The sequence below is a fragment of the Sinocyclocheilus grahami genome, unplaced genomic scaffold (genome assembly GCF_001515645.1).
Source record: "Sinocyclocheilus grahami isolate Dianchi unplaced genomic scaffold, SAMN03320097.WGS_v1.1 scaffold1618.1, whole genome shotgun sequence".
NCBI classification, from domain to species: domain Eukaryota; kingdom Metazoa; phylum Chordata; class Actinopteri; order Cypriniformes; family Cyprinidae; genus Sinocyclocheilus; species Sinocyclocheilus grahami.
In genome coordinates, this window is record NW_015506797.1 from 124,581 (window position 1) to 142,126 (window position 17,546).

Consider the following 17,546-nt stretch of genomic DNA (forward strand, 5'->3'; position numbering starts at 1 on the left):
GAAAAAGAAACTTTGTAGTAGGCCTATTTAGCATTTAGAAGTCAGTTCTACAACTTCTATTTTCTCTAGTTGAACACGTCTACTGGTAAACCAAGTGTCTGGAGTTTGATGAAAGTCAGCAGAGAGTGTTGTTGAACGTTTGCCCTGGTAATTCAGAGCCGCTTTGAGCTGGGCTTCATTTTAGCATGAAATGTTTCACAGATGGGACCAACAATGCTTCGATGTACACATATCAAACAGGCCTTGAAATCCAAGGAACTGCTTGATGTGTGCAAACCGAATGTAAGAATAAAGTTTAGAATAAAAAATGTGCCCTTAACGTAATGTGACATTTTCATTGGCCATTTTTGCAATAATATAAACCATGCAGTCCAAACGTTTAGAGCAAATCCAGCTTTAACTTCTCACCCATGTGGAATACAATGGAACAAGCCCAAACCTGAGAGGCATTAATACGGCCTGTGTCAGTCATACCTGTGAGGAAGGCAATTCAACCTGACAAATAAGTCATGGAACATCTCATTTATATAATCCGTTATATATATATATATATATATATATATATATATATATATATATATATATATATATATAGCAAGGGGAGCTGGAGGGGAGGCTTTAAATGTTTGTTTCCTTTTTAGAAAAAGTTCATAGATCCTCGTCATTCCAACTGATGCCATTTGCTCAAGGCTAAAAGACAATGGCTGCATTGTAAGGCTAAGAATGATTTTCCCTTCTAAAAGGCTCGATTTGCAGGCCAGACATGGTGGAGCTGTTATATAAGCCATGATTTCTATGACATACACACTGCATGGAGCCTGTCATGTCTTTCCTTTAGTTTCAACAACCATAATTTTGATATGTAGCAGGAGAAGCCACGAGCAGATTGTGTGTCATGTGTGAGTTCTTTTGTTAGTATGGACACACCAAAATTTCAGTAGCTGATACAAATTTCACGGTTCAACACAATTCAAGTCAACAACAATGCAACAAATGGGCGATGGAATTTATTTTATATATTTTTTTTTAAATAATTACATTCATTTTTATATTATTTCATTAATTTATTTTATTAATTAATTTCATTTAAAAGTTATTTTTTACCTAATTATTAATCTGCAGGGGCTAGTATTATTTTGGCACATGTCCATTTTCCTTATTTATTTATTTATTTATTTATTTTTGGAGCATGTGAGCAAATACATTTGAGGATTCAAAAGATAAAAGATTGTTATTTGTATTGTTATTAGTTATGTTGGCTATGCTGGTCCACCAATTAATTCTGATATAGTTTAAGTTTTCCAGTAGGAGGTATCCTTACAAATTAACTGTATAACCTAGAGAGGGGTTGGCATTGCATGATGCAAGCTGAAATATTGCAAAATCCATTGCTCAGTTGAAAGGTGAGCTGCTTGACCTCAGGGTGATGGTTAGGCAGTTAAATGACAGCATAACAATTTAAGCCATGTTCCTAGGGAGGGTTACAGGTCAACATGTTTTCAGGTATGAAAAACAATAAGTAATGACCTGATTCTGGTCTACAAGTCTTCTCTAATTTGTCCAAGACTCAGCGCTATCCAGCTCTGTCTTTTGAAGTGACTCATTAAGAGTTTACAAGGCAATCACAGAGACTCAGAGTGGTACCAGCTGTAGAAACCATATTTATTTATATATACATACATAGGGTTAAAGCTCTAGCCAAAGGCATCGCATGGCCTGTTGAGTTGATTCTGGCAACTCACTTGGTTGTAAACTGTTGTGTTGGTACAGCAAGCAGCTGTAGACATGATCACAGCTGCAAACGAGTGACGTTTTGTTTGAGTCATGATAGGGAGTGGTTTTCCAAATTGTTCTTTTTTCTTTTTGGTTTGTTTTGCTTGCAATGCTCTTTAAAGTAACTCTTCTCGGAGCACGGGACGTTCTGGAGTAGAGCTCTTGTTTCATGGTGCTCTGTGCTGATGATGTAGTAGTAGACACATGCTAGGCTGTAGTTGCATAATTTTTGGGCGGCTTGATTCATGAATATGTCTTTGTTCACATCCTGTGGGCCAGACGAGGCTCACTGGAGCGAGTGCTTCCCTTTGCATGTCGCATGCAGTGGCATGTGTTGGAATCACTTGTTGTTATAATCATTTTCCACCTATCTACCACCCCCCACCTCCCTAATTTTCACCTATGTACCTAGAGGAGAGATTACTTGGCAGAGAATGTGTGGCTGGACACCCTTCTAGACAAGACGTAATGTACAGTTGATAGCAATGGGCACAGATAGACAACTGCTTCTGTCCGTGATGATGAAATAGAGGGATACTATATTTGCACCAGGTCATATTACTGGAGGAAGGGAAGTTTATGCCATCTTCCTGTCCATCTGATGTCCTGCTCATGTACTTTATCATTTATTGTCCTCCTGGAACTCAGACTCCCTTTGGGCTGTTTACCATTGGAGGGGTGCCCCAAGTCAGTGTACTAGGTCCAATCAAATTTTAGAGAGAACACTCTGACATAAGCACAGACTTGAACACACACAAACACACAAGCTGCAGGGAAAAAATACTTGATGGAAGAAAAAGTGAGAGAGCTGTGTGGCTGAGTGAGACCAGTAAATGAAAGCCATGCTCACCCCCCACAAGTGTGTGTGTGTGTGTGTGTGGATCGGTGAGGGTGGGTGTGATTGAAGCTCGCATCAGCAATCTCCTCCCTCCCTGGTCACTATACATCCTGGAGGACTCCTCGCATTGTCTATCACTCAGCAGAGGCACACGGTGAGCTGAAGAAGTCCTGACCTGACACCAGCACCAGCAGAATAACCAGCAGCAGCAGTCTTTCCTTCTCGATTGGAGCAGAGCACCATGGCAGGCAGCACTGTCCTTCACTTGAGCTTCCTTCTGACGCTCGCAGGAATTCTCCTCCTTGCATGCAGCTCAGCACAAAGAGTCAGAGGCAAGTTCAGCACCACAGTGCCACATATTCACAGTGTTATGCCCTACAGCACGGGGCACTCATGTCTTTTGGTGATCACTGTGTTTTTTATGATACACCTGTTTGTGTTTCATAATATCATGCATTTCAGCAGTAGTTCTTGTAAAATTAGGATTGTAACTTGATGCTAAAAGATTTTTGTGGAGTTGCAGGTGTTGAGCTTTAACTAGGAGAAGGTTCCTTATGATTAACCTGTTGCATTTGCATTGCAAGATGCCCTGAACCGGTCATTGGTTTTATTTTTCATTCACATTTAAGAACATGCAATGCATTTTGCACTTGCAGGTGCATTTGGGTGTGCATTGAGCAGATTATTAGGGGAATTATATGCAGCATGATTACAGTTGGGGGTGAAGCCAAACTCTGCAAAGGGGAAAAAATGAAGCTGAAGCCTGAAGAGTGCTGGAAAAAGAGGCGCGTGCAATTTGTCTGCCATTGTCCAGAATCCAACTTCAGAAAGCAGCCAAGCACTTTGATTTTTTATCTTTGTCGGTTGCAAAATTACATTTAATTTTGCTAAGCTAAAATTTGAAACAGTAGAGCGATAATGGTTACCTCATGGTGTGTGCAGCTGGCCAAAATCAATGTTTTTTGTGCATGTGTACGTGTGTGTATATATTTCATGATGGCACCTGATTGTGTGTGTTCTAGGGCTTGCTGAATGAATATATTGCACCTTAGCATCCTATTCATAGTGCATTTTGTGCATACCTACATATGCTCCAGCACCAGCCTCCTCAGTGCCAGAGGTGTATGTGCGTATGTAGTGTGTATCGTTGCAAGATCTCTAGCTCCCAGCATCCCTGAGTGCTCAGATTAGCTACAGCATCAGTAATACAAGCTATCGGTTCACTATCAGCACTCATTTATCAGCTATTAAAACCCCCCTCCATCTCCAGAGGGGAGGAATGTCTGCGCTGGCTCAGTGCCCTGTCTCTTGTACCGAGCGTCATTCAGCACAGCTAGTCAATCAGCTCAGCAGCACTCTGTTTATATTCCATTGGCCAACTTCGTTTCCTTATGGATGTTGACTGGACAAAAAGACAGAGTTTAAATTACCGGGTGGGGCTGAGTTCAGCAAGTGTGAAGACACATTGAAAATGAATAATCTCATCCCTGGTGAAAAGAAACACACTTATCTTGTCAGGCTTGTCTGGTTTGCTGGTTTTAGAGTGGTTTTGGGCACTTTTCAGCTAGTTCCACTACCACAAAAGAGCTTAACATCAGCTTGGTCATGCTGGGAGACCAGCTATACCAAGTAAGACAAGCATGACCAGGCTGGGAGCTTCTAGACCATCTAAAACCAGTTAAAACCAGCAAACCCTCTTAGGCTGGTTTTAGATTAGTTTTGTTCAGCATGGATTAACTTGATTAAGCCAAACACTATCAGGGGGGAAAACATTGCATTTTGAATGCGGATGTGCTTGGGAGTAGTGTAAGCAATCAAGGGTCGTCTATAAGCTACTAATACTGGTTGTGGTGATATCAAACTGTGTCTAAGTGAGCACCTCAGAAAAGTCAGAACAAGACAAAAAGGATGAAAGGATTTGGGGGGTGAAGGGGAGAAGAGAGCAGCTGTTGAGTGCAGAGATCAGAACTGTTGTAAATGTGCCTGAAAGACGAATGATTTGCTGAAGTCTGGGAAAACAGTAGATTTACACTCCCTTCACGCCCTCAGGTGATTTGCTTCTTCTGAAGTTTAGTGCCATTTTTTAAAATCAACTCCATGGATATTTGGGTCATGTTTGTCCTGTAATATGGTGTGTAAGAACCTGGAGTTCTACATAAGGACCATATTTCTGGATTTTCCATGAAAAGTGCTGATTTAAAGGAAGAGTTCATCATTTACTCAACCTCATGGCGTTTCATTACTGTGTGGCTTTCTTTCTTCTGCAAATTAAGATATTTTGAAGAATAAGAATACATTAAGAATAAATTAATAAATTACGATTGTATGCAGACAAAAAAAATTGTTTAACAAAAATGTTTGGACCCAATTGTATGGAAGCCCGTTTCCGCCACTGAATAAAAAAAAATGGTTATTGTGACTTTTTATCTTACAATTCTGACTTTTTTTCACAGAATTGTGAGATATAAACTCGCAATTGCGAATTATAAAGTCAGAATTGCGAATTATAAAGTCAGAATTGTGAGATATAAACTCGCAATTGCGAATTATAAAGTCAGAATTGCGAATTATAAAGTCAGAATTGTGAGATATAAAGTCAGAATTGCGAGTTAAAGTCCCGTTTTGAGAGGGGGGGGAGGGGGCTGTTATGATCTCAGAATTGCGAGTTTATATCTCACAATTCTGACTTTATAATTCGCAATTGCGAGTTTATATCTCGCAATTCTGAGATCATAACAGCCCCCTCCCCCCCCTCTCAAAACGGGACTTTAACTCGCAATTCTGACTTTATATCTCACAATTCTGACTTTATAACTCGCAAGTGCGTGTTATAAAGTCAGAATTGCGAGATATAAACTCACAATTCTGAGATAAAAAGTCAGAATTGCGAGATATAAACTCGCAATTGCGAGAACAAAAAGTCAGAATTGTGAGTTTATATCTCGCAGTTATGACGTTATTTCTCAGAATTGCGAGTTTATATCTCACAATTATGACGTTTTAACTCGCAATTGCGAGTTTATATCAAACAATTCTGAGAAAAAAAAGTCAGAATTGCGAGTTTGTGTCACGCAATCATGAGAAAAAAAGTCTGAATTGTGAGATAAAAAGTCGCAATTACCTTTTCAATTTTTTATCCAGTGGCGGAAACGGGCTTCCATACAATTGACATTCATTGTATAGACTAAAAAAAGTACTTTTTAAGTCATATAAAGTTTTTAGGTGAACTTACATGCTTATTTAAAGTTATGAACATGATGAAAAAACAACTGAAATAAGTTGTTTGATTTGATAAAAGGGAACTGATTTTAAATGCAGACTTGGCAAGTGCCTTGTGTAGCATGGCTTCAGTCCAGGAGGAATGCTATGAATCAAACTGACCCTTCTGAAAATCAGTGTGTTTGTAAATTATGTTTCAAGTGGAACAAGTGCCAGATATCCGATAAAAACTGGACCGTATTCATGCACAAGCTAATAACGAACCGTATCTGACAGAACACAGCTTGGGGCAGGGCTTTGGATGGGGGCTAATCAGTCTGAGTCTGGAAATCATTCAATATCAGCGCCAGGAAAGAGCATGCATGATTATGCTTGTCAGTGGTGTCAAATGAGATATACCTTCCCCCTTTGCTTCCCCTCTATATCTTTGCTATTTGCCCGCCCTCTGCGTTGATTCTATGGATTCATTTTCTTTTTCATCCATGTGCAATCCGATAATTTAGTGATAATTTTATTTACTTTGCAAAGTGAATTGCACAACGTGACTTGGCTAAAAACCTATTATTATTGAATCCTTTAGGGATAGGACATGTTTTTCTTTCTAAGTTGAAATGTAATATAAGATTTTGGCTTGTTGGCTTTTGTTTTCCCTTAAGAGAAAAACACTATTTTGTACACTATTGATGAACTTTGGAAGTATTTTTTCTTTGACATTGCATTAATTCGCTTAGTGCTAATGGGCCTTTAGTGAGAAATTAGAACATGAATAATCTAATTTAGTTATTTACAATTGGGCACTTGCATAGTATAACAAATACAGTTATTAATTATTTTAAATGATAAATAAATAAATAAATAAAACCACCAGATTTGACCAGCATGATTTCCCTAAAAAAATATGTTTGTGTTTTCCATTGTCCCTTGACCACAGAGGTCAAACCATTGTCCAGCCCTCCTCCGCTGGAATGGTAAAACTCTTGTAACTGCAAAGCGGCTTTTTATGATACTTGTCAGATGTAAAACTATTAAATGTTGGGAATGGAAAAAATCCCTCAGCTACAGCTTTTAAAGCATTTGTGGTGACAAGCTGGTGAGAACAGGTAAACCAATAACACCACTCTACCACAAGTGTCAAGCCTATCCATGACTCAGAACCTTGGCCCCAGTCTAAAGCTACATTGACATGGTTTAGGAATTGAAAAAGACACCTGAATGAATAGATGAAGAAACAAGACTGCGCCTGCCTGTTAATTACACTTAATCAAAGTGATACGGTACATTGTTGTAATGGTAGGGAACACCTAAAGTAGAGTTCATTTTCAAGTGCTTTCCACTGAGGAGTTTATTTTTCAATGATCCCAGTGATTTAGTGGTTTGTATTTTTTTTTCCTTGTACAAATCCAGCAGCTTCCCTGACCACACACACTTCATCTTTTCTGTTTGCTTAACTGATTTCAAATGATTAAGAAGAAGAGTTACTGAATTAGTCTGTCGGCTTTCCACGTCTATGCTTCAATGTAGGGTGATTTGAAAGGCGTCTCCATAGACAGTTCAGAAATGAAATTCTGTCATTATTTACTCATCTTTGTGCCTTTCCAGACCCGCATGCTGCTATTTTTTCATCGAACACAAAAAGTAATAGCATACAATAAGAATATTCATGCAGCTCTTTTTCAAGCAATGTTCAAAGTGACCATTGACATCCAAAAACAACAGCTCCCCTCTGGTAAGCTGTTAACTCAAGAATCACTGCAACTGAATCAGTTGAGATGACCTCAAGAAGTGGATCAATGAATGAATAATTTTTTATCGAGTCTGGTCTTTTCAGTGCACTGGTTGTTCCAGTTCACAAGTCAGACTGAGTTGTTTGTGAATGATCTAGTTCATCCAAAGAATGGTCTCCAAAGAATTTGTCCACTGATCCAGTTTTTGCATTCAACTCATTGATTCAATGATCTGGTCACAGCAGTTCTTGAATTATCAGCTCACTAAAAGACTTGACTTTCTAATACAAAGCTGTGTGAGCATCTTTTATTGTGCTTTTAGGTGGTCAACGGGAACTGCTACTGTTTGGAAACGATTTGCATGAAGATTTTTCAAAACATCAAATATTTTTTCTCCGAAAACATCAAATGATTTTAGCTTGGTGAGTATATATAATGACAGAATTTTCTGGGGTGAACTTGACACTTGAACTTGACAGATAGGGGTGATGAGCTTTACCTGCCACACTTGCAATTACTTATAAAGTTAAATACACACATCACTTTCCAACAGACCAGACCAACCAGTTTAAATCAGTTTAAGGAGGACATTTCGTGGCCTCTTTAACTCAGCGTAATCGTTAAACAGTTCTGATTGATGGGAAAAAGGTGGAAGTGGAAAAATCTCCACTCAGCCTGGTGGCTTATTGGATTTAGAACGGGCCTGAAACTGACTCGAGACATTTTCCATGCTGCAAATTATCCAATGAAATGGCAGTGAAAGACGACGCTGGTATAAAAGGAGGTAATTTATAATGAATTGCTTGGCGCATGATTGAAATGAAAATGATCAGATCACTTTAAATGTGTGTCTGTGTCAAATTCCCGAAACTGTACAAAGGCTCATAATTCCTCTAAATGTAATGCTGCGTAACTAGGGTGTAATATTGGAGGTCCATATGCTACTGTGCTTTGAGGGAAGTGACGAGGAGCTCAACTGTGAAATCCATTGTCCTTGATTTACCTCAATAATGATTTTCATGGCACACACATTTGCGCTCCTCAAAAGAGTGCTCCTCCAGTCCCCTTTGGCCTCATAAATCAATAAACCCCATAAATTCACAAACCCCATCCAACACATGGGAAACATAAAGTCTTACTCTTTACTCTTTAAGTAATTAATCATTTATTCATTGCGTTGTTCTGAAAGTCACTCTTTTTGTGCAGTTCCTCTTTACTGCCATTGAATGTCAAACATAGAAACAGAGAACGTTTGAAGAGCTGCAGCACAGTTTCTTAAGCCAATTAAAAGTATTTCAAATTCCTTTTCACAGTAAGAAGACAGAATATGAAGGTTCGAATCAACGCCACTGGGGATACGATAGTTCTGAAGTTCGTTCGACCCAACCCTGATGTCAAACTTGAAGGCTACATCTTAGGCTATGGTTCCAGCATGTTCTCCAAGCAGTTCATTCAACTTCCAGAAAACGGGGAACCCTATGAGACCGAGATTGGTAAGTTCGAGTTTAACCACAGGCAGCCGTTATTTCGCTTAAGAGCCCGAAGGAAGCCCACAAAACAATCACTAATGTTGTTTTGTGGGTTAGCACGGGAATGGAGGAGTAACCACAAACGCTGATTCCTTGACCCATTGAAACCACCGTCTTGATTTACACACCTATGTTTGCGCCAACTCTTCCATTATTTGAAAACACAAACTGTAATTGAACCCCAAATGAATGCTATTTGTTAAAGGTTTGGTAACCACAGTATTTGTCATCACCAAAAAGACACACATCACGCTTGACAAGGTAAAAAGGTCACATATTACTCCCAGCAACTCTAACCACATTTATTTTTTGTAAAAAAAAAAAAAGATTCTGTAAAATAACTTCCTGTTGTCCATTCATCATCACTCAGGAGCTACAACCCCAAAGTTCACTCTAAGGAGGTTAAGGTCAGGTCATAGGTACCCTAAAGCTGTTTGTTTTTACAAAATGGGCCCATGCCAGGTGCTTCATTTTACTTCTGCAGGAATAACAGTTGTTTGTGGATTAATCGGTACTACATTGGTTATTGGTCGATGTTAGAGATTATACAAATTTGGTGTCGGCTGATATTGTATAGTTAATTGTTCATGCCCATGTCTCTTATTTTTACATTTTATACTGTTTACTGGTATTTAAAACTAACTTTTAAGTTAATTTAAAATAATAATAATATTTAAAAAACGCTGTACAATGTAACTTTTAGCAAATCTCAAAATAAATGTCCATTTACATTATAATGATGTGATGCCCAAGCTCACTTACATGAATTAAAACAGTGATTTTAGTTTTTAGTGTTTTATTCTAACTAAATTGGATAGAATTGTATCGGCTTATAGAAACTATACAGGCTATTTATCGGTTTATCGGCTATAACATGAAAATAATTATCAACTTTGCATAGAATTTTTTAATTTACCATTTATCAGCGATCAGCCATAACATAAAAATAAGTATTTATTTTATGTAGAATCGGGCACTTATCGGTTAAAAGCTGTTATGACATGACAATAATTATCAGTTCGTCGGTGTCAGAGTTTTAATAGCTAGAAAATGCAATTCTGGTCACTAGTGTTGACAGCAAATATCATTTAAGATTAAAGTGGACAAGGTCTCAACCTTCAAGTCAAGGCCTTTATAGTTCAGTTCAATGGAAAGCACAGATGCAAGCATAAAAATAATTACACATTGACGCTTACACGCTTATCCAGAAGCTTGTGAACAAAGCATTGTTTGTTCCAAAAGGAAGGGCCTCTGAGTTTTTGGCTTCTTTACCTACGCAATTCAATACAGGAAAACACAGTCACATCATTATTCAATATTGGCTGCAAGCTGAAGGATCATTTCACTTGAATATACAGTGTGTGCTGAGATTTCAATATGATACACGTGCACAACAGATGGTCGAAAGGCGAAAGCAGTTATTGGCGTCTTCCCAACTGGACATGCCACACACACATACACTCATAAATGTCCAAATTATTGTGGACTTTGGTAATGACCCATTTTGTATCAGTCTAAAGGGCTTTTTTGTCTGAATGAGTTTTCCTGTGTACATATTCATAACTGTTAGAAAGGCATAAATAACAAACTTATCACCCCAACAAATCAATTTTTTGCAAATGTGCTGTTTAATTCTGTTACAGTGGAAACACGGATGTTTAGCAAACCTTTGTCATCACAGAGCTATAAACTGTGTGAAAAGCTTCACATTAAACAACTCAAGACATTTTACTAAACACAAGTCTACCAGAATTTTTCAGAATTGTGGGTCCGTGACAAATAAGTGTTCTTGATACAGAAAAGGCCATTAAAAAATCATGGCCAATTGGACAAACTTTTACACCATTTTAAACAAAATGTTAAATTTAATGACTCATGTGGTGTAACAAACAAAACTTTTTCTCCCTATTTTTAGTGTTTAAATATCTTAAATATATTTTTAATATATTTGTCAAAGTAAATATATTTTGTTCAACTTAAACTAACCTTGTCATGTCATAAAACAGTGGTTCCCAATCTTGGTCCTGGAGAACCCCCAACAGTCCACGTTTTTGTTGTCTCTCTTGTCTTAATAGACACATCTGAGGTCTTGGAGTCTTTACTAATGAGCTGACGAAATGAATCTGGTGTGTAGAGAGACATCGAAAATATGCAGTGTTGGGGGTTCTCCAGGGCCAGGACTTAGGTCAAATTATCTGATTTTATGAGACTTGTTGATATTGACGCACAGTCATGGGAGTCTTCAGGGGTCAACCTTTTGTTGACGTGTGTTGTAGCCTTTACATATCTTTTCTTATTTTTGGTTATTTTCTTCATGTTCGTTGGAAGTTCATGAAAGGAACTTAAATTGAACCATGAAATTGCCCTTTTTTATGGGTTTGTTTGAACCCTTAAATAACTTGAGATGTTTGCTTTCACAGATGCTGAGCCCAAGTACCTGGTAGCTGTTCAGCCCATCCCAACCAATGATGTGAAGAAGCACTGCACAGGTAGCATGCAAAATAAAAATAAAGCTCAGGTAGCTTTGTGTGAGGAGCTTAATGAAATGTAAAGGTGTCATTTCTGTGCTTCTAATGACCACAGTCTGCCATTGGTAGAACAAACAAATATCTCCGCCCCAAACTTACACAATTGGTTGAGGCCGTATTGCTATGCTAGGCTGGTCGGAATCCTCAAATAAACAAAGAAATGTTTTGATAGCAGAACAGTGTTTACACTTTGGGAAATTGAACCTATAAATGACTTATAATTGTCTCTAGATGTTAAGATAAAAAGGTTAAGCTATTTTTAGGTACATTTAGGGTGCTTTTGTCATTTTTAAATCATGATAGCCTTTTTTTGTAGCTTGGCAAATCCTGGTCACTGTATGCTGCATGGTTACTTGTTTAAGTAAGAGTAAATCATCACAGTTTGATGATTTTTGGGTGAATGTTTTTTACTTTAATCTGTGTTTCGGTCCATGTGTAAAATGAGTCAAACTGCATTCATTGCTTTTTTTCTGTGGAGATCTGTTTGAAAGCATTTTATGTTGGTTTCTTCCTTTGCCATCTCATTTCTAGCTGTGGTATACCACAACATAAGCCAGCCAGGACTTCCCAAAAACACAGGCGTTAATGGAGGTCCCAAGACATCTTTTGGTAATTTTCCCTCTTACTCTCTCTGCACTCTTCTTTCATACAGGATTTGGATTTATTCCAGTCATTCGCTTTAAACTGGCATTTGAAGTCACAGTATAAAGACATTCAATACTTTCTCCCTCTCAAGAGCCTTGTTGGGGATCCCTGCTCACTTTTTCTCTCTCATTTTTTTCCCATTTACGAAAACATTGCATTATTTCCCACAGCGCCACCAATGGGCCAGCAAGGAACTGTGGCTGCTCCAAGAGCCAATGAGCCAAAATGGCCTCAGCTTCCATTGGGTAACCGAGAGACGTTTTGTTTTAAACCACTCTGCTTATGAGTAGTCAGTTGGTAATCGCTTTGCTGGGTGTGGGTGGGGATTAAAGACATCCACTGTTATGATTGGCTGCATGCTGGCATGCCTTGTAAGAACATTGAGTTAGAAAGTCCCAATCCTGCCGTGATGAGGATTCCTGACCAGTCGCCTCCAGAGTGAGGAGGAAGTGTGAGTGTAAGTTCTCCCAGGGTGCTGCACAGCGAAAGCCCCTCTGTGGTCACGCATGGTCACGCATTGGCGCAGTCTCTGTAGGCCTGCTCACGCTCCACCCTTCAGCACCAGTCAGACTCTCTGTGTCCACCAATCAGCTCTTTCCCTGTCATGCTCATCTCTGCCCATTCAGTCCCCTATCATTTCATCACCTGTCAATCACATCATAACTGCTATAAATGTTTGGTTTCCTCAGTCCCCCATCTGTTTTATTACTGTGGCCATAAACGGCACTCTATGTCTTTCTTTCTGTCTTTATTTCTCTTTGTCCCTCGGTGTCACTGTAAATCCTGTCAGTCATTATTCGAGTCAGATTCTGTAGAAATACTTTTTTTCATAGTTTCACAGTCTAACCTCATCGTGTATTTCATCTTCTGAGCTTCAAAACCATCTCTTTTTCTGATTTCATCAACCCTTTCATTCAGAATTTTTGCATTTTGATCTGCTGACCTTTGTCCAGTCTGCATGAAGTCACTGCATGCAGAGAAAGAATCAGTCCCATGTTAGTTCTAGCAGGGAAAGGCAGAATTCTGGGAGTCCCACCTCCTTTCCTGTCTTCCTCTGTCTCTGAACTCTGGATAAGATAACAGTACAACACTCTGTGTTTTTCCACTTGGAGCCAAACTGATTATGAGACCAAAGTCATTAGGTTCATTCTCAACCCCCCTAACAAAACTGTCAAAACAAATACTCAACGTCGGTAACAGGCACTCAAGCATCCATACCATCAAGAGTCAATGGGATGGAACTGAGTAACTTTTACAGATGTGTTTAATATCATTGCAATGCAAACAACTACCAAACATTCTTAACACTCTTAAAAATAAAGATTATTGGCATTGATGGTTCCATGTATAACCTTTAAGATCCATGGAACCTTTCCATTCCACAAAAGATTTTTATAATGTCCTTCACACTAAGACAAACACAGTTCTTTTAAGAACTGTTCACTGAAGGGGTCTTGGGAGAACCTTCCATGACATCACTGCAACCCCCAACCCCTGGATCCTTTATTTTTTAGGAGTGTACAGTCCACCCTGTTAGAAAACTTGCTCCAATCATGGCCTCAATAATCAGCCCTGCTGGAAAATCCAGATAAAGCCAGTTTAAGGTGGTCCAAACTGCTGGTACAAGCTAGATGGATAATCAGTTGACCTACCACCTGGTGGGACCTCTGCTGCTAGACCACTTTAGCTAAGCTGGTGTTCCATCTTCAACTGGTTGACCACCTTGAGGTGTAAGGACTTGGTTTTTCCAGCATGGAGAGCTCATCTGCTCCTTTCTCTTAAACAGATTCAGACAGCCATGTTAGAAATGACTCCTCTCAGCTGGTGGAGATCCTTCCCATCCTTCCCCAACTCCTATCCGCTAAACCCTCCCATCCTTCAATCACCCCTGCCCCCTATTCCTTACCCAGCACTACCCGGACACCCCCACATGGACACTCTCAAACCAGTGCACCTAGTGCCACTCAGATGCCACATAGTTCCTCTGGTAATTCCTACGTTTCCTTCTTGTTATTTTTTTTTAAGTTCTTTGAAAAATAACATTTTCAGGATCTGATGGTTGACAGGCAATGAGAAAATAACATATTGCTTCAGCGAGTAACTATTTACCACGCAGATACTTGGGTATTTTATTTTGGCGCTTGCCGTTCAACCTTTGGCTATGCGTTCTACCACCGCAAACTTAGACTAAACACCAGAATATCAGACTTCAAAGCTTTATTCAATTCATTCTCCACTTTTTGGGGAAGGTTTGGAGAAAAGTGATACGCAGGAAATTAATGGATGTTCAAACCGCGTTTCAATCAAACAAAGTAATTCTGTAACTTCAGCCACAAACAGACATTATTTCACACTCCGGCTCAATGGATTACAGGAAGAGTTGTCTGTAGTCTATGTGAGAGAGACCGCCAGTAAAAACAGCAAGAACCGGTGACATCAGTTCACATAATCCTCTCATTTATTTGCTCTGTCAGGCAAGCTATCACAACTGTCCCATCGGTGTATATCATGTCTGTGTTATTGTCTGAAATCACAGCTTTCCTGTATCCTCCTCTACACCATGTTTTGTCTTCACAGGAATGCACTGCTGCACTTTACTGCAATCATCAGCACATCAGATTTAGTCTTACTCCAGTCAGAACAGACATTATTTATTGTTAAATTCACACATCATCCAAGTTTTACTATAAACAGTAGCTTTTCTGTTTCAAACCTTGGAAGCTGCCTACGTATACAGTATTTTTTAGGCATCATAGGTGTTCCAAAATGTACATGATTATCGCATGCATCCAATGTGGGAAAGCCAATCCCATGATGCATTGCTATGTAAGTTCAGTAAAAAAATCCATTCAAGGCGACAAAAAAGCATGAAAGTTATAGTTATATAATTATAAATTATAATTATAGATGTAATTCTTCCAGTACCAAAAAGTATCAATAAAAATTTGATTATAACTGAGCTAACATATGCAACCTTATACGATATGTCCAAGTGTTGTAAATGCTTGAAAATGTTGCGCTGTTAGCTTAGCAACATGCTTACTCAAAACTATTGAAATTGTAACTGTAAGCCGAGCCTCTTGCGTACTTTGCACGAGGAACATTAAATTGAGTTACTACCTAGAGAAAGTTTTTCAAATCAGTCACTTAAGAGGGTGATTTCAGTTAGGATGCTGCCTATGTAGGCACTTGTTCATTAAAAGGAGCTCTTACTCTACTTGTACTTTTAGTTCAATTTAGATATCGGATTTGTTACCCAAAACACAGATAGCTAACTTTAACATCTCTCATCAGTCCACAGATGGCAAATCTTTTTAACACATAGCAGCCCTCACATGATTGCACAGTACCTGCCTCAACATGCAATACTTCCCAGAGTTGACAAGGCATAACCAAAGCTGCTGTTGTTGTTGTTGTTGTTTTTTTTAATATAGGTAAGAGTATCCGGAGAGACTCCATCTCTTCTCTTCCATCCAAACCCCTCGATTCAGTCTTAACAGTGACCACCAGGAACCAGACGTCACTGGGCAGATACCCTTTCTCTCTCTCTAATGGCATGAGACCTTCTTCCCCCAGGCTTGTTGACTCCTCCAGAAGATATGGGGGTAAAAGTAATTTACTCTTACCCCTCTTATCCAAGTCTTTTTCTTTCTTTTACTCTTTTTCTTTTCTGCTTTTCTTTTTTATTATTAGTTTTGTTTATTTATTTATTGGATAACTTGCCTCCTTCCTCCTGCACAAGTATTTTGTCTTATTTTCAGCAAAAAAAACTATTTTATTAACAATTCAATTCAATTCAATTCAAATCATAATTAGGTTTATTTTCAGGGGATATTTCTGAAATTTTAAACCTCACTAAATTTTGTTAAAATACTGTATGAAATTCAAGGTTATTTAAAATATATTATGCATATTATGATTTTTTTTCCCATTAAGTATTTACTTTTCTTTTTTTTTACTGCAAATCAACAAAAAATACTTTAGAAAACTATTTCCCCCTTTTCTCCCCTGTCAGCTATTTATTCTTTCTTGTCAGCCAAGTTATTTTGGTTGCAGTTCTCTTGGGGCACTTTTTCTTCAAGAGCCAAATTTTCTCCTTTGCAACATGTGGTTTGTGTGCAAACCGGCCATCATACTCTGTCACACCTGACAGTTTTACTGTCAGTGAAGTATGTGCGATTTAGCCCGATGGGCACTCAGACCGCCAACATTTGCACTAATCTGATCTTGAAAGGCTTCTCTTCCCCTCAGGTAGTTGAGCGGCAGCCTATAACTCTTTATGTAAAACCTCAGTTGTCTTCAGCTGCTGTGCACCTCAGCAAAACAACAATATGATGCTACCTTAGTCTTCCTTTTCTCCATAACACCCACTCTTTTCCCCTTCAACAGCTAACGGTGAGCACCATAAGGGACTTTCTCTCCCCAAACCAGCCATATGGTCCAGAACAAGAATGGGTAAACAGAGTCAACTCGTCCTCTGTGTGTGTTAGCCATCATTAACCTGCAGAAAGTCTGTTTGTGACGCAGCCCATGTGCCCATGTTGGTGTCCTTCCCATCCATAATCTCCTGTAAACTTGTGTCTGTCCATCCATCCATCCATTCATTCACCAGTCAACCCATTTGCTCGCAAATCTGCCATGTTGCCTTTGACGTTTGTTGTCGTTTTGCAAGCTTCTGCAGATCCTATGCTGCCGCGAGCTTTGTGGTATAATTGTCAAAGCTTTTCCCCAGATTGGTTTCTTTAATTTCTAAACCATCATGGTGCTGTAGGACATTTATTTTCAAGAGAAAAACATGTCTTTTGAAGGACACATAAACCCACGGCAGTGTCCTAAACTGTCTCGTAACATTCTGTGGCTCTTTTATTTGTGCATTTCAGCAATAATGTTTGAAACTTCTGCAGAGGACTGTAGCTGCTTCTGGTTAAAGTTCATTGTGTGCATGACGACTTGCATGCTTTATTGTAGTCACGAGCTTCCATGTGGTATGAGGTCTTTTTCAGTCTGCCATATTGTTTATCTGTGTAGCAGAAACAAAAACAGGCAGATTATAAAAGATTACAAAATTGTGGTATTTATCCATGAAATGTTAATTTTCATTATTGTTATTTTCAACCAAGTTAACATGGCAAAAGATGTTGGAGGGCAGCTTACCAAGAATTGCTTTAGCATTACGAATGGAGTTTAACTAACAGCAATTCCACAACAGAATTTGTTTAGTGCTCAAAAAATTATATATATATATATATATATATATATATATATATATATATATATACATATATATAAA

The 17,546-nt window shown here is 38.7% G+C and overlaps 1 protein-coding gene across 1 annotated transcript in view; it reads left to right on the plus strand.

The window, feature by feature from the left end:
- Window positions 1-2,729: 2,729 nt before the first annotated feature.
- The window catches only part of LOC107571595 (target of Nesh-SH3-like), a 23,496-nt gene continuing 8,679 nt past the window's right edge, over window positions 2,730-17,546 (plus strand). Inside the window, exons 1-8 of the mRNA XM_016257923.1 lie at window positions 2,730-2,943; window positions 8,868-9,047; window positions 11,504-11,601; window positions 12,103-12,220; window positions 12,427-12,501; window positions 14,043-14,243; window positions 15,691-15,861; window positions 16,646-16,711. Coding sequence (XP_016113409.1) covers window positions 2,853-2,943; window positions 8,868-9,047; window positions 11,504-11,601; window positions 12,103-12,220; window positions 12,427-12,501; window positions 14,043-14,243; window positions 15,691-15,861; window positions 16,646-16,711 — 1,000 coding nt within the window. The 5' untranslated portion in view covers window positions 2,730-2,852. The remainder of the gene's footprint in view (window positions 2,944-8,867; window positions 9,048-11,503; window positions 11,602-12,102; window positions 12,221-12,426; window positions 12,502-14,042; window positions 14,244-15,690; window positions 15,862-16,645; window positions 16,712-17,546) is intronic.